Here is a 24557-nt window from a genome sequence, read left to right as displayed (position 1 = left end):
CCGAATGGTACAGCCCCGCTGTGACGTAACCTCGCCCTGACGGAGCGTTCTGTACGCTCTCGCGGTGACGTCATTACGGCTCGTCTGAAGACGAATGTCTGCTGCTGTTATATTGTTGACGTTTTTAGTTTTAACATTTAATTGACTTCAAATCATCCGATATTTTCATTTACCGGTCGCTCCTCGAGCAATACCTCTGCAAAAATGAAATGGATGTTTAAAGAGGACCATTCTCTGGGTAATTCATCGAAAATGTCATGTTATTGTCAACAACGGCCTGTCAGATGCGTGTAATTATTGATCTGCTTGTCGAACTGATGATTTTATTCCGTCAACCTACTAATTCGATCTAACTCCGTCTGCGATCTAAGAAGACCCATGTTATTTGTTTGATTGTGTCGGGCCTGTTGTTTGCTTCTTTTAACGACATTTATAACGATAATAAACCGAGATCACACCATAGAAGAGTCTACCTTTGGTGTTGATAACGGTGTGCATTGTTTCTCTTTCGCTTTAGCATGTCATATATGACATACAAATATATTAATGTTTTACGTGATTTTAAGAGATTCACGTGTCTAATGTGTATATAAATATTCTTTGGCTTGTTTTGGGGTAAGTTACACTGTGTGTGCGTGCTTAGTCAAAAATCTATTTATAATCATTAAAAAGAATGCGGATGAGTATGACCAATGAGAATTCATTCGTGCCGTTTACAACACTCTCTAATGAATATTAATGATGTGAAGAGCATTACATGTTGAGCTTGCATGTGGACTGATCGATGTCTTGTCTTTTTGCATTCATCATTTAGAGCACAGGTGTGTGGAGTCGGCCAAAATCCGCAACAAGTACCCAGACAGAGTTCCTGTGAGTATGAAAAGTTCAGCAATTTTAACATGGGGATAGCCTTCTTTATTTTAGAATTTATTATGATAAGTCATACTAACAAAGCTCGTCTATGATTTGCACATTTGGGGAAAGTCTGAGCTGTGCCTACCTTGTAATCTGATCTATGGATCAGAACAAACCAGAAATCCTTTTTCCATCTGGAAGTAATGGGGTTGTCACAACAATCACAGTTTCAGTAGTCGATACCAATACCAGTGAAATCTGATCATTCTTGATATCCCCATAAAACCAATATGCTGCTAAACAAATTACCAGTAAAATAAGAGTAAAAATTCTATCACACAAAGGACTACTATGCAGAGTCAATTTCTGTCATTGACCCATTATTATTTGACTAATAATAAAAATATCATGGGCAACTGCGGGTCTAAAGGCCCTTTCACACCATACGTGAATGTTTGGCACAAAAGACTTAGAAGACTTTTAAATCGATTGGATATCTGAGCATTTCATAGTGCTAATGCACGGAAAGCCATTTGCCAACCAGCAGTAAACACCAAAGGATCTTGAATTGGCATTGAAGATGGATGTGAAGCAGCTGTTGTCTATTTTTCCTTTCCACACATATTGAGCACAAGCCTAAAACATCAGTGTTTGCAGTTCATGAGCCTTGGAACTAAAAACATAACCTGCTATCAGCGAGTTATTTGCAGAAAGTGTTAGTTAATGCAAATCCTTATTAAGATAAGAAACGAAACATGTGTAAACATTGTGTTCATTTAGTAATGACTATAGAAAAGTAAGATTTACAGATAATGTACTCGCCCCCTTGTCATCCAAGATGTTCATGTCTTTCTTTCTTCAGTCGTAAAGAAATTATGTTTTTTGAGGAAAACATTTCAGGGTTTTTCTCCATATAATGGACTGATATGGTGCGTTGATTTTAAACTTCCGAAATACAGTTTAAACGCTGTTTCAAACGATCCCAAATGCGGTTGTAAATGATCCCAGCCGAGGAAGAAGGGTCTTATCTAGCAACACGATCGGTTATTTTCATAAAAATAATACAATTTATATACTTTTTAATGTCAAACGCTCGTCTTGTCTTGCTCTGCCTGATCTCTTTTCCTGTTCATGACAGTTAGTGTATGTCGAAAAACTCCCATCTCATGTTCTCCCTTAACTTCAAAATCGTTTTATGTCGCTGTTTTACCTTTTTTGTTAAGGTTGTTTGATCTTCTTTGCATGTTTACTCTGAAAAGACTGTGTCGGTACTTCTGCAGCGATGTAGGATGACTTTTGAAGTTGAGGGAGAAAATACGATTAAAGTTTTTCGACATACCCTAACTGTCTTGAGTCAGAATACACAGAGTTCAGGGAGAGCAAGACAAGACGAGCATTTGAGATTAAAAAGTATTTAAATTGTATTTTTTTTAATGAAAATAACCGATCGTTTTACTAGATAAGACCCTTCTTCTTCCTCGGCTGGGATCGTGTACAACTGCATTTGGGATCGTTTGAAGCCGCATTTAAACTGCATTTTGCACCATATCAGTCCATTATATGGAGAAAAATCCTTAAATGTTTTCCTCGAAAAACATAATTTCTTTACAACTGAAGAAAAAAGACATGAACATCTTGGATGACAAGGGAGTGAGTACATTATCTGTAAACTGTTGTTTTGGAAGTGGACTTCTCCTTTATGACACTGGACAGTAGGGCTGTGCAAATAATCAGATGCGATTATCATGCGCATCTCGTCAGTAATGCCGGTTCTGTGATTAGTCGTAAATTCCCATCACGTGCAGTCAGATGGAGCGGCACTCACTACAAAGACCCGTAGTTCACTAACAAGCCGCGCAATATCGCGTTCATTATCGGAGATGTATCGCCTCCGATGATGAACACGATATTGCGTAGCTTGTCAGTGAACTACGGCTCTCTGTAGTATATGCACTTCAGTCTGACAGCAGGTGATGGAGATTTACGACTGATCGCAGAACCGGTGTTGTGACCATTTTCGACCCCCGCCAAATTATTACCCCCTCTCGTTCAAATCGCTATCCTAATCCTAACCCCTCCCCCACACCTAACCCTAAACCTACCAATGCTAGGGGGGGTAGTAATCTGGCGGGGGTCAGAATTGGGCACAACATTGGCATTGCTGACAAAATGCGCATGATAATCGCATGTGATTATTTGCACAACCCTACTGGACAGATGTGAATTTTTGCAACAGCACTCTTTACTCATCTGACAAATGTCTTGTCTGTGTTTCCTTTTTTTATATTATTGCTAAAATGAGTGTTAAACTTGACAGGTCTTCTTCAGAATAAGTGCATTGTAGCTTGCGCCATCTGTTGTGCTGGAGTGAATTTGCTTTTGATTTAGGCTGATAGAAATTTGTTTCAGGACATTGTTTTTAAACAGTCAAACCAGACATATTTTGTAACATGATTGCCTTTATTTGCTCTCTCTTGTGCTCATCAGGTTATTGTAGAGAAAGTATCTGGTTCACAGATTGTGGACATTGACAAGCGAAAGTATCTGGTCCCATCTGACATTACAGTGGCCCAGTTCATGTGGATCATCAGAAAGCGGATCCAACTGCCTTCTGAAAAAGCCATATTCCTTTTTGTTGACAAAACTGTCCCTCAGTCCAGGTAAAATCCTGCTTTATTTATTACAAAGACACATTTATTACAAGGTACAGCACCTATAAAGAATATTTAACCCCACCAGACTTGACAATGTTAAAGTGCTCCTATTATGCCTTTTCAAATATGACCTTTCATTGAGTGTGTCATGTAGCTGTATGTGAACATAAACTATCTGCAACGTTGTGAAGCCGACAGTGCACGATAAATAAAGCTATTGTCTATAAAAAAAAAGAGTCGGCTCACAATCACCTGAACGAGTCGTCAGGAATTCAAATCTTGGTCTGTTACGGCTATACATCAAGAGTAACACATTTGCATAATGTCCGCCATGTTCTACGCCGCAAACAACTTACCCGCCCACAAACACAGTTCCCGGTTTGCTTGCATAAGCAAATTCCGGATCGAATTGGTAAGGTAAAATCGATGCCATCTTTTCTATGTATTGACAAGTCTCCAGGACTGTCATTCAGTTATGCCAATGGGCGTTTTGTTTTCAGACACGCGCTATACGCGGTAAACCAATCATAAAGGACTGCGCCATCTGACCAATCACAGCAGTGAGGGCTCACGGAAAGGAGGGGTTTAGAGAGACTGATTCTTCGAACTGCTTTGCACGTTTAGAAATGAGGTCAAATGAAATCTATTTTTGGAGAAAACCAAAGTGATTTTTGACCTTGCATACATGTAAACCTGTTCTAGGAGACTAACAATATTAGCAACCTTTAATATGGCATAATAGGAGCACTTTAAATCTGTGCCAGAAATATCAGATTCAAGAAATGTTAAAATCAGTTAAAAATGTCATTTACTGCAAAAAATAATCTCATAATTAAATCATTTTACAAAGAACAAAAAAATATGACTGAAATAAGCCTAGTATGATAGAATAGAGTGGCACTACTGATGACGTATTTTTGTATGTCAACCCGGAAATTGGCATCACCTTAGCTTCCTCATCATAATCCCAAAAGGATTTTCCATTGGCTGAATTATTGAATTATTATTATTGCATGTTATATTCATCACATTCATCAATAATCTTTTCAGATAAACACAACGTTTATACATTTTGAAACCTAATTTAATATATATTTGAAACCTAAGCATGGATTATAAATAAACTACGTCATGGGTCTCATGATAATCTACACCAAGTTTCCGAAAACTCTTATCAGTCTAAAAACATTCCCTGAATGCTTGAGTTGTTCTTTTGTTAGACTACAACAAACAAGGCTGTGAAAGTTGACTAGTGAGTAGTTGAGTTTTCCTGACCTTTAATGTGAAAGACAACCCCTGTAAGCCCCATATAATCACTTGGTTTGAAACATGCCTTTTTAAAGACAAGTAAAATCTTTATTACTGATGTATTTTATGTTGTGGAATACAATGTAGAAAAATCTTGAGCTTGTGTTTACCACAGACCTTATTTCAGCCATTTACCCAAACACCCACTGACTTCAGGATGATGAATCCAGAGGTACTAAAATGTGAACTTAATTCTAGATTTTGGCCTACAAAAATGTCAAAATCTAGTGGCTTTTGTTTTGGGTTTGTGTAAAGTTGTATGCAAGCGTTACAGTCGTTGCGACATAAAAGTAGTAAAGCCAGTATCCTGTTTAATGTCATACTGTAACAGTGTGTAAAGCACTGTGTACATGGAGCAAACCCTGCACAAAGGACTTTTTTTTTTCTTTACGTTTCAAATAACATGTTTTTATTAGCCTCGTATGCACCAATTAAAAAAAACACTACCTTTTAACACACCAAACCACAGACCACTGTATCTCATGGCAAATATTCCAGGAAATAAAGAGGACAATGACACACCAGCTATAGGAATTCAGTTCAAAATGCTCACAATGTAGATTTACTTGAATTGCATCCTTAACATGCAACATTCAAGTGAATGAAACTGTATAGGGCTGTGATTGTGTCCAGTAACTAAAGATATGCCATCAGATTTTGTATGAAAGGGAAGGAGGGCAGCTGAAACGTTTTCCTGTAACGGCACAGGTCACACCCAACATCCTTCTTTTAAATCCATTTCTAAATAACCTCTATTTACTTCCTTCACCTGATATTCTTTAGCTTGTAGGCTTCAACATCCTGATCCTTAAGAACATTGCAAAACTTTTTTTTTTTTAAGCAAGGAATTATTTAGGATTAATCTGTTCAGTCATATTCATTGACGTCACGGTGCTTATCAGTTATGTGGTTCAGTTAGTGTCAAAATCAATTTTTATTTAACATTTTCAAAGTAATTTTCATAAGATAACACTGCATTAAATCATTTTATTAAATTTAATACATTAATCTAGATTTGGATAAGTGAAAATCTGCATATAAGAACGCTTACAGTCTCCAGTCTTGTTTCAGTCTGACTATGGGGCAGCTCTACGAAAAAGAAAAAGACGAGGACGGCTTTTTGTACGTGGCCTACAGTGGAGAAAACACGTTTGGATATTAGGATCCCTGCATCGTCCCAGGCTGTGCAACACATCACTCCCGTTTCTTTTGGACTCACTCGGTTGGGAACAGGATCGACTCATCTGTGAATTAATCACATAGCAGATGTGTTTGTACCTCTCTTGTCACCCGTCATTGTGCTCTGAAACATTAGATCGACTACATTAGTGATTTCTCTTCTTTTGGTGAATGGTGTTGCAGTATTATTACAGATGCTTAATAATGTTGACACTGAGAATATATAGTACCTTTTAATGTTTTAATTTATCTGTATTTTTCCCCTGTAAATTATATATTTAAGATAATTTGAAAGGTAAGGTAGCTGGATGACCTAACCAATAAAAACCAACACAAAAAAAAAAATCAGTTGTCAATATGATTTATTGAGACCCACCATTTCAAGTCATCTTTTTGAAAAAATTCAGAGGGAGAAAAAAAATTAAAACACATTTTAAAAAAAAAAGTATTTTTGAGGTCAGTCATACAGGTTTGAAACTACATTATGAAAATGTATGAAAAAATACACTACCTGTCAAAAGTTTTTGAACAGTAAGATTTTTTTTAAATGTTTTTTTTTTAAAGAAGACTCTTTTGCTGACCAAGCCTGCATTTATTTGATCCAAAGTACAGCAAAACAGTACAAAAATTACTACTTAAAATAACTGCTTTTTATTTGGATGTTTTAAAAAGCAATTTATTCCTGTGATTTCAAAGCTGAATTTAGTTTAATTGCTCCAGTCACATCTTTCAGAAATCATTATAATATTCTGATTTGCTGCTCAAAAAAACATTATTATTATTATTATTTTGTTGAAAACAGCTGAGTATAATTATTTCAGTTTTCTTTGATGAATAGAAAGTTCAGAAGAACAGCATTTATCTGAAATAGAAATCTTTTGTAACATTATAAATGTCTTTATCATGACTTTTGATCAATTTAAAGCATTCTTGCTAAATAAAAGTACTAAATTAAATATTGATAATAATAATAATAATAATAATAAATGTTTCTTCAACAGCCAATCAGAATATTAGATTGATTTCTGAAGGATCATGTGACTGGAGTAATTCGCTTTCATCAAAGGAATAAATTACGTTTTAAAATATATTCAAATAGAAAGCAGTTATTTTAAATAGTAAAAATATTTCTAAATTTTACTGTTTTTGCTGTATGCTGAATCGAATAAATGCAGGCTTGGTGAGCAGAAAAACACTAAAAAATCTTTAAAAAACATAAAAAATTTTACTTTTCAAAAACCTTTGGACACTTTTTACACTTTAGATTGGTATTGAGGCGTCACAGCGTAAGCTTTAAGGCAAAGGTCACCTGATACCGAAAACTCAGCTGTTACTCAAACTACTCTTTCTTACCACAAATGCAAATAATGACCTGAGGCTTTGAATTTAAAAAAAAATAATACATAGTATGATAGTGTTATACGATAGCTTTTCACTAAAAAGCTTCCCCTTAAACATCATGAGACATTTGAAAACCACTGCTGTCAGTGAGATTTGAGAGCTACGGCAGCAGAAAATCTTCAGTCAATAACGACTTAAATTTCAGCTCATTTTTGGTCAAAAGCCCCTGGTCAATATATGCTTTTGCTGTATGGAAAAGAACAGTGAGAGTCTGCCAATAGAGAATAGACAGAATATCATACAGGTTGGGAATGGTACGTAAATCCTAAATTTTGCCTACAAAATCCTAAAAAGTTGCTTTTACAGTTCTGTTGTTTCAAGTACACTTAGTTAACAGAAAGACAGTCACATTTATGTGAACTCTGCTGGAGCCTTTAGTACAACATACTGCGTCTATTCATGCGCTTCATTCAGGATACTGATACGGTCGAGTCCTCTAGGAAAACAGCAGCAGTTCTCGTGGGCTGCGGGGCCACAGCGGGAAGGCCTGCAGACGCAGCTGTGTCCAGGCCTGCTGATACGGCCCTGCAGCCTGCTTGTAGTCCCAGTACGTCTTCAAATCTTTTCCACTTTAGCAAGCGAAGAGAAGAAACAAACACATCGATCAGACACAACAGATACACAAACAACACCTGCACACTGTAGGGAGCATGCAAGGCAGGTTCAGAGGTCAACGTGATCTTAAGGACAGGCATGCATGGCATCACATTTCTGCCTCCAACATACAATCTAAGGCTAGAAACACGCTGAACGCTACACAAGTTTGCAAACGCAGACACAAACGTATTGCAAACATCCGGTCCAAAAGCTCAGACTCAGTGTGCAGAGTTGGGGAAACTACTCTAAAACTTTAGAAAGCATGAGTAGCTTATTGTTTGGCAAGCTAGCTAGACCTTTAAAAAAAGACTTTCTATACTAAGTTACTAACAAAAAGGTTTAAAATTCATTTAATCAGAGCCATATTTTTCTGGTTTGTGAAAGCATTCAACTTGAACAGATACATTTACACCAAACTGGGACAGAGGTTACAAATCTGAACTGAGGGGAAAATAAAAAATGTAAGTTTTTTTTTTAGGTTAGTTGCTCTTAAACTTTGCTAGTCTAACTTGCTTTGCGAGATTCTCTTCAAACATTTGCTCCACCTGAAAGAAAAGGCCCTTCCCAATATCCACCTTTATAGTCTTTCCACTTGTCTACGTGTTACACTATTTATTATTTACTTATAACTGTTACTCAAACTACTCTTTCTTACCACAAATGCAAATAATGACCTGAGGCTTTGAATTTAAAAAAAATAATACATAGTATGATAGTGTTATACGATAGCTTTTCACTAAAAAGCTTCCCCTTAAACATCATTAGACATTTGAAAACCAGAGCTAAAGAGCTATGGCAGCAGAAAATCTTCAGTCAATAATGACTTAAATTTCAGCTCATTTTTGGTTTCAAGCCCCTGGTCAATATATGCTTTTGCTGTATGGAAAAGAATAGCGAGAGCCTGCCAATAGAGAATAGACAGAATATCATACAGGTTGGAAATGGCATGTAAATCCTAAATTTTGCCTACAAAATCCTAAAAAGTTGGTTTTACAGTTCTGTTGTTTCAAGTACCAATATCCACCCTTATAGTCTTTCCACTTGTCTACGTGTTACACTATTTATTATTTACTTATAGTTGAGGTCAAAAGTTTACATACACCTTGCAGAATCTGCAAAATGTTAATTATTTTACCAAAATAAGAGGGAGCATACAAAATGCATGTTATTTTTTTATTTAGTACTGACCTGAATAAGATATTTCTCATAAAAGATGTTTCCATATTGTCCACAAGAGAAAATTAAAGTTGAATTTATAAAAATGTCCCTGTTCAAAAGTTTACATACACTTGATTCTTATTACGGTGTTGTTACCTGAATGACCACAGCTGTGTTTTTTGTTTAGTAATAGTTGTTCGTGAGTCACTTGTTTGTTAAACTGCTGCTGTTCTTCAGAAAAATACTTCAGGTCCCACAAATTCTTTGGTTTTCCAGCATTTTTGTGTATTTGAACCCTTTCCATCATTGACTGTATGATTTTAAGATCCATCTTTTCACACTGAGGACAACTGAGAGACTCATATGCAAGTATTACAGACGGTTCAAACACTCACTGATGCTCCAGAAGGAAACACAATGCATTAAAGGAGAAGTCCACTTCCAGAACTGAAGTAGATAGATAATGTACTCACCCCCTTGTCATCCAAGCTGTTCATGTCTTTCTTTCTTCAGTCGTAAAGAAATTATGCTTTTTGAGGAAAACATTTCAGGATTTTTTTCCATATAATGGACTGATATGGTGCCCCGAATTAGAACTTACAAAATGCAGTTTAAATGCGGCTTCAAACGATAACAAATACGGTTGTAAAGGAGTCCAGCTGAGGAAGAAGGGTTTTATCTAGTGAAACAATCAGTTATTTTCATTTAAAAAAATACAATTTAAATACTTTTTAATCTCAAATGCTCGTCTTGTCTTGCTCTGCCTGAATTCTGTGTATTTTGACTCAAGACAGTTATGTCGAAAAACTCCAATCGTATTTCCTTACTCAACTTCAAACATCATTTCAAAATCATCCTACATCGCTGCAGAAGTACCAACCCAGTCTTTGCAAAGTGAACATGCAAAGAAGATCAAACACCCTTACCAAAAAAGGTAAAACAGCGATATAGGACGATTTTGAAGTTGAGGGAGAACATTTTTCGACACTAACTGTCATGAACAGGAAAAGAGTTCAGGCAGAGCAAGACAAGACAAGCGTTTGACATTAAAAAGTATATAAATTGTATTATTTTTATGAAAATAACCGATCGTTTCACTAGATAAGACCTTTCTTCCTCAGCTGGGATCATTTACAACTGCATTTGGGATCATTTGAAGCTGCATTTAAGCTGCATTTTGGAAGTTCAAACTCGGAGCACCATATCAGTCCATTATATGGAGAAAAATGCTGAGATGTTTTCCTCAAAAAACATAATTTCTTTACGACTGAAGAAAGAAAGACATGAACATCTTGGATGACAAGGGGGTGAGTACATTACCTGTAAATTTTTGTTCTGGAACTGGACTTCTCCTTTAAGAGCCGGGGGGTGAAAACTTTTTAAATTTTAAGATCAGGGTAAACTGAACTTATTTTATCTTCTGGGAAACATGTAAGTATCTTCTGTAGCTTCTGCAGGGCAGTACTAAATGAAAAAAAAAAAAAAAAGATATTTAGGCAAACTAAGACAAATGTACACATCTTCAAAAGTTTTCACCCCCTGGCTCTTAATGCATTGTGTTGGAACCTTCTGTAATAGTTGACTCAGTTGTCCTCAGTGTGAAAAGATGGATCTCAAAATCATACTGCCATTGTTGGAAAGGGTTCAAATACACAAAAATGCTGAATAACCAAATAATTTGTGTAACTGAAGGATTTTTCTGAAGAACAGCAGGCAGTTTAACTGTTCAGGACAAACAAGGGACTCATAAACAACTATCACTAAACAAAAAACACAGCTGTGGATCATTCAGGTAACAACACAGTATTAAGAATCAAGCATATGAAAACTTTTCAGTGGGGTGATTTTTAATAATTCAACAATTTTCTCTTGTGGACTATTATTAACATTTTGCACATTCTGCAAGGTGTATGTAAACTTATGACCTCAACTGTAGCGGTAAGTGAATATCAGGTGAACTTAATATTGAACTGATTACAGTGCATAACTTGGACAAACCTGAAATGCTTTCCTTATGATTTCTTTGATGAAAATATATGCTACTTTGCTCAGGAAGCTGGAGTACTGAACATGATGAATTGTGGGATATATTTAGTTTCAATGCCATTCAGAAACGGTATTAGGGTTGCTGTGGGTTTTTAGTACCGTGTAAACTGTATATCACCCATTGCAGCCATGTATACTTGACACATTTTAGAGAACAACGACGCACAAAACCGAAGTAGAAGTGTTTGCGTTTTGGGCCCTAAAGGCGGGCGTACACGGTGCGATTTTTGAGGTCGTACGAGCTCGCATGAGCTCGCATGCGATTTTTTTGGTTATCGGAGGAAATCGTCTCTTCTCGTATGGTCGGGGCTCGTATGGTGTGTGAGAAATTACGAGACGAGCAGAGTGCCTTACGAGCACTTCCCGACCTCACGATCATTTTTAAACATGTCAAAAAACTTCGGGAGCTGTCGGATTGAAAGCGTGACGTGTGTGCTGTTGAACGAGCCGATTTGTTGAGCAAACTGGAAATTTAGCTATAGTGGTGGCCAACTAGCCCCCTCGACGTGCATAATACTACCTTAAAACATACATTACAATACTGTACAGTGCTGTAGCATTGCAGTTCCAATGTCTTTAATGCATATGCTTGTTAGCACTGCTGTAGAGGTGAAGTTTTGTCAAGTTTGCAACCAGTGTACACACGCAAGGGTGATCAGACGGTTCCTGCATGTGTAGCAAAGAGTCACGGCTCATATTTTTTATATGCAGTTATGAGATGGACAGAGAGCAGTTGAATTTAACAGTACATACACAGTATATTATACACAGCCTTTCTCTCAGATTTCATGGGCAAACAATCTGATCACCCTAAATATACAGAGACACACTGCATGATTTAACATTTTACCGGTAAATTTTACCGAAAAGGATCTCTTCCTCGGAGTCCATGTTTTTGGCGCGGAACTTCGTGAATGTGATTGCCTCGGAAATCGGCAGGTTTTAAAATCGTGCCGTGTACCACTGCGTCCGTAAACAAAGTCACTCGTGACGTGTGCGTGGCCATACGGTCTTCCGACTGTCCGAATTCGCACCGTGTACGGCCGCCCTAAGGCTGGAAATGCAGCCATCAGTCACACAGTAAAGTCTTATAGTCGGAATAATATCGAAATCCTTTGTTAATGAGATTGTGAAAGCAGACACAGGCTGATGGATTCATTTGTGCATGGAGAAGCCTGTGTTGTGGGATCTCTGTGGATGGATCATTGTTATTTGCTCTTGTGCGAGCCTGTCAGCGGTGTAACTAGAGCTGGACGCCGGGCAGGATCACCTCAAAGATACAAGAACAGAAGAACAGAAGAACACTGTTCCCTTGGGTCACAAACTAACAAAGATCTACTGTTCAATAATCATGCTGCTTTACAAGAATAAAACATCTCATTTGACATAATACAAATCTACAAAAAACTGTGACATTTTACACCGCGATGCCGTAGTCCAAAACCAAACACGGCAATTAATCTGATTACCAAAACAGGGATTTATGTAAATATCACTTTACTGAGATCCTACGACGGTTTTTAATGGGAAACCGCTCTATATCTAATTACCTATTAGTCAAGAATCTAATTACACACATGCACTTTCACACATACTTTCTTTAGAGCAGTTTGTATGTTGGCTTCATTTCTGTCATCTAATGTATACTGTCATCATAGTTGAGCAATAACTGTAGGCTAAGCTTTGGTCATTATAAAAACACAAAGACATCTATTAAGACAAGTGTATTGTACATATACAACAGGTTGGGCGAAGTCACATGTTTTAAATGGTATGCATTTTACAGTTACTTAACGTATTAATTATCCCTATCCTCACAGTGTGACAACATCTGTTCTTTGGGTAATACATGTTGAACTATTTTTTAGTTCGAAAGCTTTTTGGAGCCACGACTACAAATTCTAAGACTAATCTAAGTCTAGTCACATGTATATAATACAGATGGTTTCAAAAAATTTCAAAAATTTCAAAAACAAGGAAGAAAAAAAGGAATTTCAAAAACAAGAACGTTTACTAAAGTAAACAGAGCCTTTTTTTTTTTTTTTTTAAAGCACTCACCGGAGGGACTCTGGAAGCTGCGAGTCTTCAGTTGCTGCCACCAGTTTCAGGAATGAATGAAAGAGCTCCACTTTACTGATTAAAGATCTACACATGGACAAATATGAAACATCATAAGCACAAGCTCATCGTTGTTTTGTGGTGACACTATCAACTTACAAAGTAACATTATTCATTTTAAATGTATACAGCACACAAATGAGTCACAAATATAATATCCTCAGAATGCAAATTATTTGTTGTCAGGTGATCACCTTGCTTGCCATGTGCCCAGAGCTTTTTTTAGTCACTCCCTGTTTGTAACCGTTGGCAGTGACATCTAGAGGCTGCTGGGATACGGCACACCAGCTGATAGCTGTAAGGATTTTCATATTACTGTTAGTTCAGGAAAGCAAGAGAAAACATCTAATCATTAACAGAACAACTAAACAGGGCCTTACTATACAATATCTGCAAAGACAATATATGAAACAGACTTTCAATTTAAATCATGTCAGCTCAAACAAGGCCAATGACTGTTGTTTGTGGAATTTATAAAAATGACCCTGTTCAAAAGTTTACATACACTTGATTCTTAAAGAAGTTCCAAAACAAAGATTTAGATATAATGTACTCACCCCCTTGTCATCCAAGATGTTCATGTCTTTCTTTCTTCAGTCGTAAAAAAAATATGTTTTCTGAGGAAAACATTTCAGTATTTTTCTCCATATAATGGACTGATATGGTGCCCCGAGTTTGAACTTCCAAAATGTAGTTTAAAAAGGGTCTTATCTAGTGAAACGATCAGTTATTTTTATAAAAATAATACAATGTATATACGTTTTAATGTCAAACGCTCGTCTTGTCTTACTCTGCCTGAACTGTTTTTTCCGGTTCATGACAGTTAGGGTATATCGAAAAACTCCCATCTCACGTTCACCCTCAACTTCAAAATCATCCTACATTGTTGTTTTACCTTTTTTGTAAAGGATATTTGACCTTCTTTGCACTTTCACTTTGTAAACACTGGGTCAGTACTTCTGCAGCGATGTAGGGCGATTTTGAAGTTGGAGGAGAAAATGAGATAGGAGTTTTTTGACATACCCTAACTGTACTGACAAGACAAGATGAGCATTTGAGGTCAAAAAGTATAGAAATTGTCCTTTTTTTTTTTTTTTTTTTTTTTAGAAAATAACCAATTGTTTTGCTAGATAAGACCCTTCTGGGATTGTTTAGAGTCTTTTGAAGCTGCATTTAAACTGCATTTTGGAAGTTTAAACTCGTGGGCACTATTGAAGACCACTATATGGAAAGAAATCCTGAAATGTTTTCTTCACCAAACAATTTTTTTTTACACAAAGACGTACATCTTTGATGACAAGGGGGTGAGTACATTATCTGTAAATGTTTGTTTTGGAAGTGGACTTCTCCTTTAATACTGTGTTGTTACATGAATGATCCACAGCTGCGTTGTTTTTTTTTCAGCCGTAGTTTATTAGTCCCTTGTTTGTCCTGAACAGTTAAACTGTCCGCTGTTCTCCAGAAAAATCCTTTAGGTCCCACAAATTCGTTGGTTTTCCAACAATAACAGTATGGTTTTGAGATTCATCTTTTCACACTGAGGACAACTGAGGGACTCATATGCAACTATTACAGAAGATTCAAACACTCACTGATGCTCCAGAAGGAAACACGATGCATTAAGAGCCAGGGGTGTAAACTTTTGAACAGAATGAAGATGTGTACAAAAGGCTGAAAAACCAAAGAATTTGTGGGACCTGAAGGATTTTTCTGAAGAACAGCAGACAGTTTAACTGTTCAGGACAAACAAGGGACTGATGAACAACTATAACTAAATAAAACAACACAGCTGTGGATCATTCAGGTAACAACACAGTATTAAGAATCAAGTGTATGTAAACTTTTGAACAGGGTCATTTTTATAAATTTAACTATTATTTTTTCTTGTGGACTATATGTAAATGTCTTTTATGTGAAATATCTTATTCAGGTCAGTACTAAACAAAAAAAATAACATGCATTTTGTTTGATCCCTCTTATTTTTGACTTCAACTGTACACAGAGCAAAGCAACACAGCCCTAAGAACAATACAGTATATGACACATCTGAATGGAACCCAATCAAACATTAGCTACTAAAACAGAATACACCGGACATCACGTTGCGTCATAATCAAAGACGCATTGTAATGGAGTCCAATGTAGACAAGGTATTACTGTAGGTGTGCAGTCTGCTTTGGGATTGTGTACACTTTAGATTTAAGATTAATCTTTGGAAATCTCACATTGTTAGGACTCTTGTCTACAGCGGGTGTGTCTGTTGACCCATTCAGTGCAGACAGCATCACTGCTTCTATTTGCTTTTGACGCAACGACACTCATGTCTGGCACAGACAGGATACAAGCCTGAAACTGGCTCAAACACAAACTCATTCTGATGAGTTACACAAGCACAGAAAAAATTTTCGACATAAATGAATGCCTGTGCGCTCACCTGCCCCACACGGAGATATTCTGCCCTGTGTGTGTGTGTGTTTGGACTCGGTGTGAGTGTGGTTGTGAGGAAATTCCAGACCAGACTGTAGAATCTCTGGATCGTGTACGGAGAAACCTGATGGCAAATCCCTCACATCAGAACATCTGTGAGAGATGAGAAGTGAGTTTTATTTTAATGGAAATATTTAACATATAATTTGTCAATTATATGGCTGTTTTTATGTTCCAGCCATCCTGTTTACCTGTTATCTTTTTTTTTTTTTTTTTTTAATGAGTCATGACAAATAAAAATCAACCCCTAAAAATGATTGTAAACTATATGACTATATAAATACTTTATTATATTTATTAAATGCATTTATTATTAATAATAACATTATTAAATGTTACAAATATTTTAATGTATTATTTATTCATTTTTTTGGCGTTTTAAAAGTTACTTTAAAATTCTTCCTTCTACCTCAGCTTAATATGGAGATGTATAATATATACATATGCAAAAGTGATGTGCTACTGCTAAATAAACACCACAAAGAAAATATGTATTAATACAAATTTAGCAACATCTAAGAAACAACCATTTTGTACTCAAGAATGCTGAATTTTGGCAAGAAAAAAAAAAAAAAAAAACTCAATTCCAGTCCAAGACCCTCTGGAGCTCAGGCATGTGGAAAACATCTTGCGCTCTGAAATGGAGGGTTTATAAGGACGTTTTTGGCTTTTGGGCAGTAACTCCTAATAAAAGTGGTCATTGGTGAGATCAGCATAAAAAGAAAAGTGGAAAAAACAACAAAATCTGGAAAAAGATCAAGCTGACATCAATCTGGAAAACCACAACACCTGAGACAAAAACAGTTTAAGCATGACAACCTTCCAAAAAACACTGAGAAATTTCTGGTTAAGCATTTACAGACAACCTGTATCCTGTATGTCTAGTAGACTGAAACTTGAACAAACACACAGCTATTACAGCACAAGTGTTATTTAAGCAGTGCAGGAAACTCTCATTTAAATGTATTTTAAATATGTATCATATGTGTCCAAACCCTATATGTGTATATATATATATATATATATAGAGAGAGAGAGAGAGAGAGAGAGAGATGGATTCAGACAATTAAAAATGACCACAACCTTGGTGTTTGTCAAATAACAGTCGAACACTGCCAAACACTGTAGGGCACAGGTGTCAAACTGCTTCAACGCACAAATCATGTCATTTTCAAATACAACGCACAACATTAATAAACATACTTCCTTTGAATAAATATAAAAGATTTGCTTACTTAATTATTACTATTGTAATAATGGAAAGATAGCAACATTTAAATGTATTAAACATTTACTTAATAAAAACAATGTATGCCAATATTTTCTGTAAAATAAGTAAATCAGACAATTTTGTTTAAATGAAGGATTGCAGAAATGAGTACACCCTAGATTTAATTCAGCAAATGTATTATATTCTAGTACTTAGTATGTCCTCCAACTTCCCTTCTTGGCACTGAGTGTACAAGTTCATGACAGAATGCCACATCTGTTCTGTTTAACTCCTGGAGGACGACCTCCTTAAATGGCCCTGGTCTCTAACAGGTAGTGTTGCTCAGCTCGTCTCTACAGAATCCCCCACAGCTGCTCAAGAGTGTTAAGATTGAGTGAAATACATGTCCACTGAAGGATTTTCGCTCTGGGAGAATGAATATCTTCATTGTCATGCTGAAAAAATGCCCAACAATGCAGGAAAATGAGGAGAGGGTATCGTCTTCAGTTTCAGTTTGTTTGTATTACATCACACAGTGGTGTGTGAATTCATGACAGCTTTGATAAAGCACATCTTCCTCACACCTTCAGCACTCATACATCCCTATAGAAGAGCTTTACTACCACAGAACGTCACTGTGGGTACCAGGCACTTCTCACTGTACTCCTCCTCTAGCAACACCACAACATTTTGGATGCTTTTGGATTCGAAATGATTGACTTGGTCTTTTGAGACCAGAGTATGGATTCCCAGAAGTCTCAGAAGAGGTTAAATGACTTTATTGTGCTTTGGCTACAGTAAGTAATTCTAGTGGTGGCAACAACCATCCATGTCACTTCTGAAGGCTGCGTCATACTCTGTGAGATAAAGTGTCACTCTTTTCATAGCTTTTGTCGGCTCTGAGACACTTACATGATATTTCTCCGGCTCTTTTTCTAGCAAAAATTCACTGATCACTAAATGAAAACTTAAAGTGAAGGCCTGATTATTTCAGGAGCCTCGTCACAAGTCCATTGTTTATGAATGTCGGTGCTACTTCTGCTCTGTGTTCACAATTAAAACAATAATTTGGTATTCCTCTTGTACCATTGTCATCTTTTATGCTAAGAAATAAATATCCTGACAGTTCTTTCCCAAGTGGTTTCATTGTTGCCAGCATCAAGTCTGAGTATGATTCAGCGGGCTATAAAACACTTTTAATTGTCAGGAAATTACTTTAAAAGTTTTGGTTCAATATACTTACCTGTTGATCAAAAATTGCCCTAAACCTACACTATTTTTTTTTATTATTTTTATTTTACAACTTTCAGGAGGGTGTACTCATTTTTGCAACAACATTTTATCACTTTAATAAAAAACCTTAAATAATTTTGACATTCTTCTTTGGTAATTGATCAACCAGGCTTCCTGGAACATTATATCTCCAAAGAACCGTAACATGTCTTCGAAGCAAAGAGTAATTGCTGAATTTGTTCAGTTTTAGAGGGGGCGTACTCATTTATGCTGTGCACTGTAAGCTTGAAGGACTTGATTAGCTGGATCAGGTGTTTAATTAGGGTTGGAGCTAAACTCTGCAGGGCTGTGGCCCTCTAGGAACTGAGTTTGACACCTCTGCCGTACAGTAACTCTTGTACTTCGCTGTAATTTGCATGCATATTTATTTCTGAAATGCTGGAAAGTATTTAAAAGACCAATACCTAATACTTAATCCCAGCGAGTGGGAGCAAAAAGAGAAGAAAATCACTAGTCTTCATTATGGCAGCAGCAGGTATGCAATATAATTTTAAAATGTGTATTATGTAGTTATATACATAACTATATCATGTATAATTATATACAACTATAGCGCATCCATTTTCCTGTTTTTAAACAGGAGTTTTAAAATATCAAATAATAAATAGGGCCATATATTATAAAATATGTTAAAAATTGTAAGAATACATTTTACACAATAATAAGAATAAACTTGTAAATAAAATAAACATACAAACTTTGCCCGTACTGCAAAAATAGTGTTAGTATGGTGTTTAATTATAGTAATATATCCACCTACCGTGTTTTCAATGCTCTCTGCATTGCCTGATGGCTGTACGGACACTTTCCAACCACCACAGCTCTGAAATAGACCGGCTCTTGCAGGTAATGAGACAAGAGGGCGCCCTGGAAGCCCAGAACACCCCACCGGGCCAGTTTATCACTGCACGAGAGAGAAAGCGTGCGCTCCCCACGTCCCGGCTTCACTCGCAAAACCCCAGAGTTGTGATAAAGTAACCCAGGCTGGAGCGGGTCGGCTGGAGCATCAGGGACACACTTTGCCCCAGTGCGATGGAGGTCAGATGGTTGGACTTTCTCTACTTCTGGATGACAGTCCAAGACTTCATTTGATGGATCACTTTCTTTGTTTTCTGCTATAACATCATGCTTTTCGGTATCCACTGATTTTCTGTGAGGTGAATGGCTGTCAAGTGTCTTTATTCTTTGACCCTGCCGGGTCTCTTCCAGATCACTCTCAGCGTGCCGTTTCAGGCCTCGTCTCTCTGATTCTTCGCTCTGGATTGCCTTCACTGGCTCGCAGGGTTGCGCTTGACTGCCAGTCATAGGAAATATGGAGGCATCACCACCTAAGGATTCATTAGCAAAGCACTTACTGACAAGATATCAACATATGAGCAATACCACAGAAGCAAGAATCCTGTTGTTGTGTACTGTTGGACTGAATGTAAATGGGTCATTTAGGGCATTAAACAGTGCTGGGTTTTAACTGACTGCATGCAATCAGAATTATGTGATCAGATCCCAAAAATTAAGTACTTGTAACTGAATTATATTACATTTTAAAATAACCATAATCAGACTACAGATGTTTTTTATTGGTTACATGATTTCACTCAATAGCAATACATTTATTATTTATTGATTGTCCCTAATTCTTCTTCATTATTACATTTTCTGTGCCTTTGTCTTTCAAACACATTAAAATGGCAATGTTACATATATTTATTTTACATTTTTATGATTTAATTAATTATTAGTTTGTCAACTCCTTGCAGTTCCTTCAGGAACCCCAGTTTGGGAAACCATTTTCTTTCTCTTTATATTTTTATATCAAATGAAGATAATTCTCTGTCATGCTATTTATATATTTAAAAAAAAAAAAATACAATGAAAGAACTGATGAAGTTAGGGACCTTTTATATTTTCTCAAAAATTAGCCTTCATACTGCATAAATATAGTAATTTCTTCTTCAAAAATGTCTTTTACAAAAAATGCATTTTTACTGCCTATTTGTCAACTACCCAAGTATATATGCAGCTTACTGCATAACTTTGACAGAAACTGCAAGATGTTTATTATTTAAACGAAAAATAGCAAGGATCATTTTTTTTTTGTACTGATGCATTAAGATATTTCATATAACAGATTTACATAATAAATTTACACCCCCTTGGTTGTTGATGTTGTGTTGCTCCCCTGATGATCAATGAATGTAATGAAATGTACTGACTGATAATTTTGATTTGTTTTATTATTTGATGACTTTTTATTTTTTAGTGGGAAGTAACAAACGGGGATGTGTATACAGACATTTGACTAGCAGTGTACAGCACAATTAACATAGATATTTAGTATATAATATTTAAGCTGCAGTTGGACTCACAGGGTGTTTGACTAGTGAAAAAAAGGAAAGAAACTCCCGGTTTAACTGTCCATTTTCCCTCTTCAGATCCTGGACAGAAAATATCAGAGCTCTGGCCACTTACAGCCCTGTCCAGCTGCTCCGTCAGATACCTGAGGACGAAAAACATTGGGATGGCTGAGCAATAGCTTTTATACACATAACTGTTATTCTCTAAATCCGTTTTGGCCCAACAAATGACGTTTGTTTATAATTCACATTAGAAAACTGTTATTGACTGTTATGTACTAAGCTGCATAAAATGAAATATGCACTCATGCTTGGTTTACAAATAAAAAAAGAAAAAACCTAAAACTGTGTAAGATAAACACTTAAATTATATAATGAATTAAATCTTATCTTAAATGACCAAAAAGAGAAAGCAGCAACGTTAAGCACTTGTCAAATGTTCAAAGCAGGCCAAACATTGCATAAGTAAAAACGCTTTATTACAGTAGATCCCCTTCTTTTCAACAACATGTATGCACTTCAGCCATCTAGAACACAGGTTACAGGACATAACATCCGCTTGACTATGTGAAATCCCTGTACAAATACAGATGGGTAAACATAAATCCATCAAATACGCCCATACCTTTACAATGACTTGTACAATGTATACGTACTCTACAATGTGTGTACTGTAAAGCAGGATCTCAGACTCTGTTGGGGTTTTGTTTTTGAATGCATCACTAATGCACACATGAATTAAATTACCTGACACATCCCCTCCGAGCAATAACCTCCGCATGACTGTCATTCAGAATGTCCCCTGCAAATCATCACAATATTAAATATATGGGGTTGCACATTTAGGTTTGCTTTGAGCAACTGTTAATGTGTCTTTTACATTTACCGTTCTTACTCATTGCAGACTGTCCGATGCATTTGGTGCCAGTCCCCAAAGAGACAACCTGCTTGTGAACTGTGAGCAAAAGGTTAAAAGAAGTTTTAACTTCTTTTAGTTTTCTGAAGTTTTCATATAATCATGTTAATGAGATGATCACTTAAGTGATCAGTGTTGCTGACCTGTCTTCTGGTCTGAACTGTCAGTTAGTAGAATTACAGCAGCCAGCAGAGTCCACTCTCTGCCCGTCTCTGGCTTTCCTCTTCTGGGCAGTTTACTGAAGTGATTATAACACAAGCTGGCTATTTCATCTGGACTCCACATGATCTGTTGTTATGAGTGATCAGTAACGTTATACATTTACGATGAGACCATGCGGTTTTACAGTATTACTATTAGCACATTGTTAATATACTCACTTAGATAAGCTGGTTAGACGCTTATGCGAGTTATGGATTCCAGTATAACTGCAGTGGGTCATACATGTGTTTTCATGCGCATTCTCGTGTCTTTGGCAGGAGTCTCGCGCCCAGAGCAGGACTAGAATGTTACGGATTTCAAAATAAGAGTCTTCACACACACTCGATAGAGGGCGCATCAGCACAGGACAGCGTTTCTACATTTTTTGACAGTAAAGCTGATTTAAAAATGGTTTTATTTGTAAATACACTGTTAAATGTACGTAAAGCCGCAATTTATACTATATAATCTATAGTAGCGAACAGTTATAGTTTATAGTTTATTTTTGTTTTTGCTTTTATTTTTTGTTTTTAGTTAGCTCTGTGAGGGACTTTGTGACTAAGATGTTTTCTTCTTTAAGGGCAGCATTTGTTCTCAAACAAATAAAGACAGCTGAATTCGTTTCTATTACTGATAAATTCAATAAACATTTTAACTATTACTTTATATTCAAATGAAGTTTGCATTAAACCAAAATTATTAAGTTAGGAATCTGTGTATTATTTAGCAAGGATGCTTTAAACTGAGCAGAAGTGATGATAAAAACATTTATGTTACAAAAGATTTCTATTTCAGATAAATGCAGTTCTTTTGAGCTTTCTGTTCATCAGAGGAACCTGGAAAAATCAGCTGTAATAATAATAATATTTTTTTTTTTTTTTTGAGCAGCAGATGGGAATATTAGAATGATTTTTGAAGGACCATGTGACTGGAGTAATGAAAAAATTCAGATGAAAATCACAGGAATTAATTACATTTTTAAAATGTATTCAGAAATAGAAAAGAGTTATTTTAAATAGTAAAAATATTTCATGTACTGTTTTTTTTTTCCTTCCTTCTTTAAAAACTTTAAAAATCTTACTGTTCAAAAACGTTTGACTGGTAGTGTATATTATTATTATTATTATTATTATTATTATTAAATATTTCACATTTAAGTCAAATTAATTTATCTGTATGTTATTTTATTGAATATAGTTCCAGCTATATTTATATTCAGTGTATAAACACTTTTAAGGTTTAAACCTGCTAATTTTAACATGAAACAAGATTTTTACACTTTACATAAATGCCATATAAATGTTAACATTTCCACAGGTTCATTTCTGTAAAAGAACCATATATTGGAAACAAAGAGCTATAGACATATTTCAGCATCAAGTTTATTAAATGAACTGCAGTTCACTTTTTTTTCTTTTTTTTTTTTTACACTACTACACTTCTTTACAGTTAAGATTCGATGTATTCATCCCCCAGGATAGAGAGATCCTGCCATCTAACAGTTCACTTAAAATTACTTATCACTTCAGACTGATGTGTCCTCTAGAAGCTTGCGTTCTGCAAGTGAACAGCACATTATTGTGCCATTTTCTTCAAGAATCACCTCTAGCACTCTCTATTCTAATTCTATTCTTTAAAAAGAATTGCCCTTTTAGACTTATACTCTATTTATTTACTTCCTGCTTGGAAAAAAAAAACAAAAAAAACATTAACACTAGCTTCTCTGTTCTTTTTTATAAGGCATCTAACACTAGCTTGCTTATTTTTCTATTCTTTCTGTTTTCTTTTTATTTATTATATGATAAAAAAAAATAAATAAATAAAAAAAAACTTTGCTACTATGTTAAGCTAACTGAGACTTGTCTTAGCACTTGCATGTTATTGTTGTTGTGTTGGCACCAGAGCACACAAAGTTTTTATATCAAGTATCAAAGGCATTTACTGTGTTTCACTGGTGTTCCAGTGCTGAAATGCCTTCATGTCTAACAAATAAACCAGCACTGACTGATGATGCTGTGAGCTGTACTGCAGGAACAGGCGTCTCATGTTCTCATAAAGCTCTGTGATACTTTTTTTTTTTTTTTTAAATGTATGTTATTTTATTGAATATAGTTCCAGCTATATTTATATTCAGTGTATAAACACTTTTAAGGTTTAAACCTGCTAATTTTAACATGAAACAAGATTTTTACACTTTACATAAATGCCATATAAATGTTAACAGGCGTCTCATGTTCTCATAAAGCTCTGTGATACTTGTCCTTGTATCGGGCTTTCCATATTTTTTGACCCATGAATTTCCATGATGCGTTCTAGTTTTTTGTAATTACTGAATAAAGAAATATATTTTTTAAAGTAAAGTAAAGTAATATTTTCAAAAAAAACATTCAAATTCATATTGAATCAAAAACTCATTTTCAGGTCTAAAATGTAAAGTGATTCACTCATGGACGTCATTATGGTCTAAGAGCTAATTTTTCCCTACAACAAGAACAATACTTTTTGAAGTTAAAAAGTGTCAGTCTATTAACTGAAATCCTGAATTTCATCATAATCACTTAAAATAATTATAGATTGTTCCCAGCAAAAAAATTTAACCTGAAATTGAAAAAAGATGACAGAACAGCAGTGAAGTGAACTATTTTGTCATATACAATGCAAAACGGTATTAAAAGTTTCTTCAAACAGGGGCACTAATCTTCTTCAAACTATATTTCATCTAAAAATAAAATATAGTGATACAAGGATAATGGCATTGATCAACCTTTAAATTCACGTTA

At 35.7% G+C, this 24557-nt stretch overlaps 2 protein-coding genes across 2 annotated transcripts; one reads left to right on the top strand and one right to left on the bottom strand.

The window, feature by feature from the left end:
* Positions 1-50: 50 nt before the first annotated feature.
* Positions 51-6145, top strand: gabarapl2 (GABA(A) receptor-associated protein like 2). Its single transcript, XM_051099263.1, has 4 exons — positions 51-238; positions 815-870; positions 3343-3515; positions 5889-6145. Exons 1-4 carry the CDS (start codon positions 205-207, stop codon positions 5977-5979), a joined length of 354 nt encoding a protein of 117 aa, XP_050955220.1. The 5' UTR covers positions 51-204; the 3' UTR covers positions 5980-6145.
* Positions 6146-6325: 180 nt separating this feature from the next.
* Positions 6326-22076, bottom strand: adat1 (adenosine deaminase tRNA specific 1). Its single transcript, XM_051099259.1, is given in 11 exon segments — positions 6326-7966; positions 13257-13343; positions 13511-13539; positions 13541-13611; positions 15751-15896; positions 19067-19634; positions 20673-20803; positions 21408-21462; positions 21547-21615; positions 21720-21814; positions 21957-22076. Coding segments are annotated over 11 exon segments (1446 nt in total). The 5' UTR covers positions 22019-22076; the 3' UTR covers positions 6326-7833.
* Between the last annotated feature and the right edge of the window lie 2481 nt (positions 22077-24557).

Source organism: Labeo rohita, chromosome 25, assembly GCF_022985175.1.
Source record: "Labeo rohita strain BAU-BD-2019 chromosome 25, IGBB_LRoh.1.0, whole genome shotgun sequence".
In the NCBI taxonomy this organism is placed as follows: Eukaryota; Metazoa; Chordata; class Actinopteri; order Cypriniformes; family Cyprinidae; genus Labeo; species Labeo rohita.
This window is presented reverse-complemented; position numbering and strand designations above follow the sequence as displayed.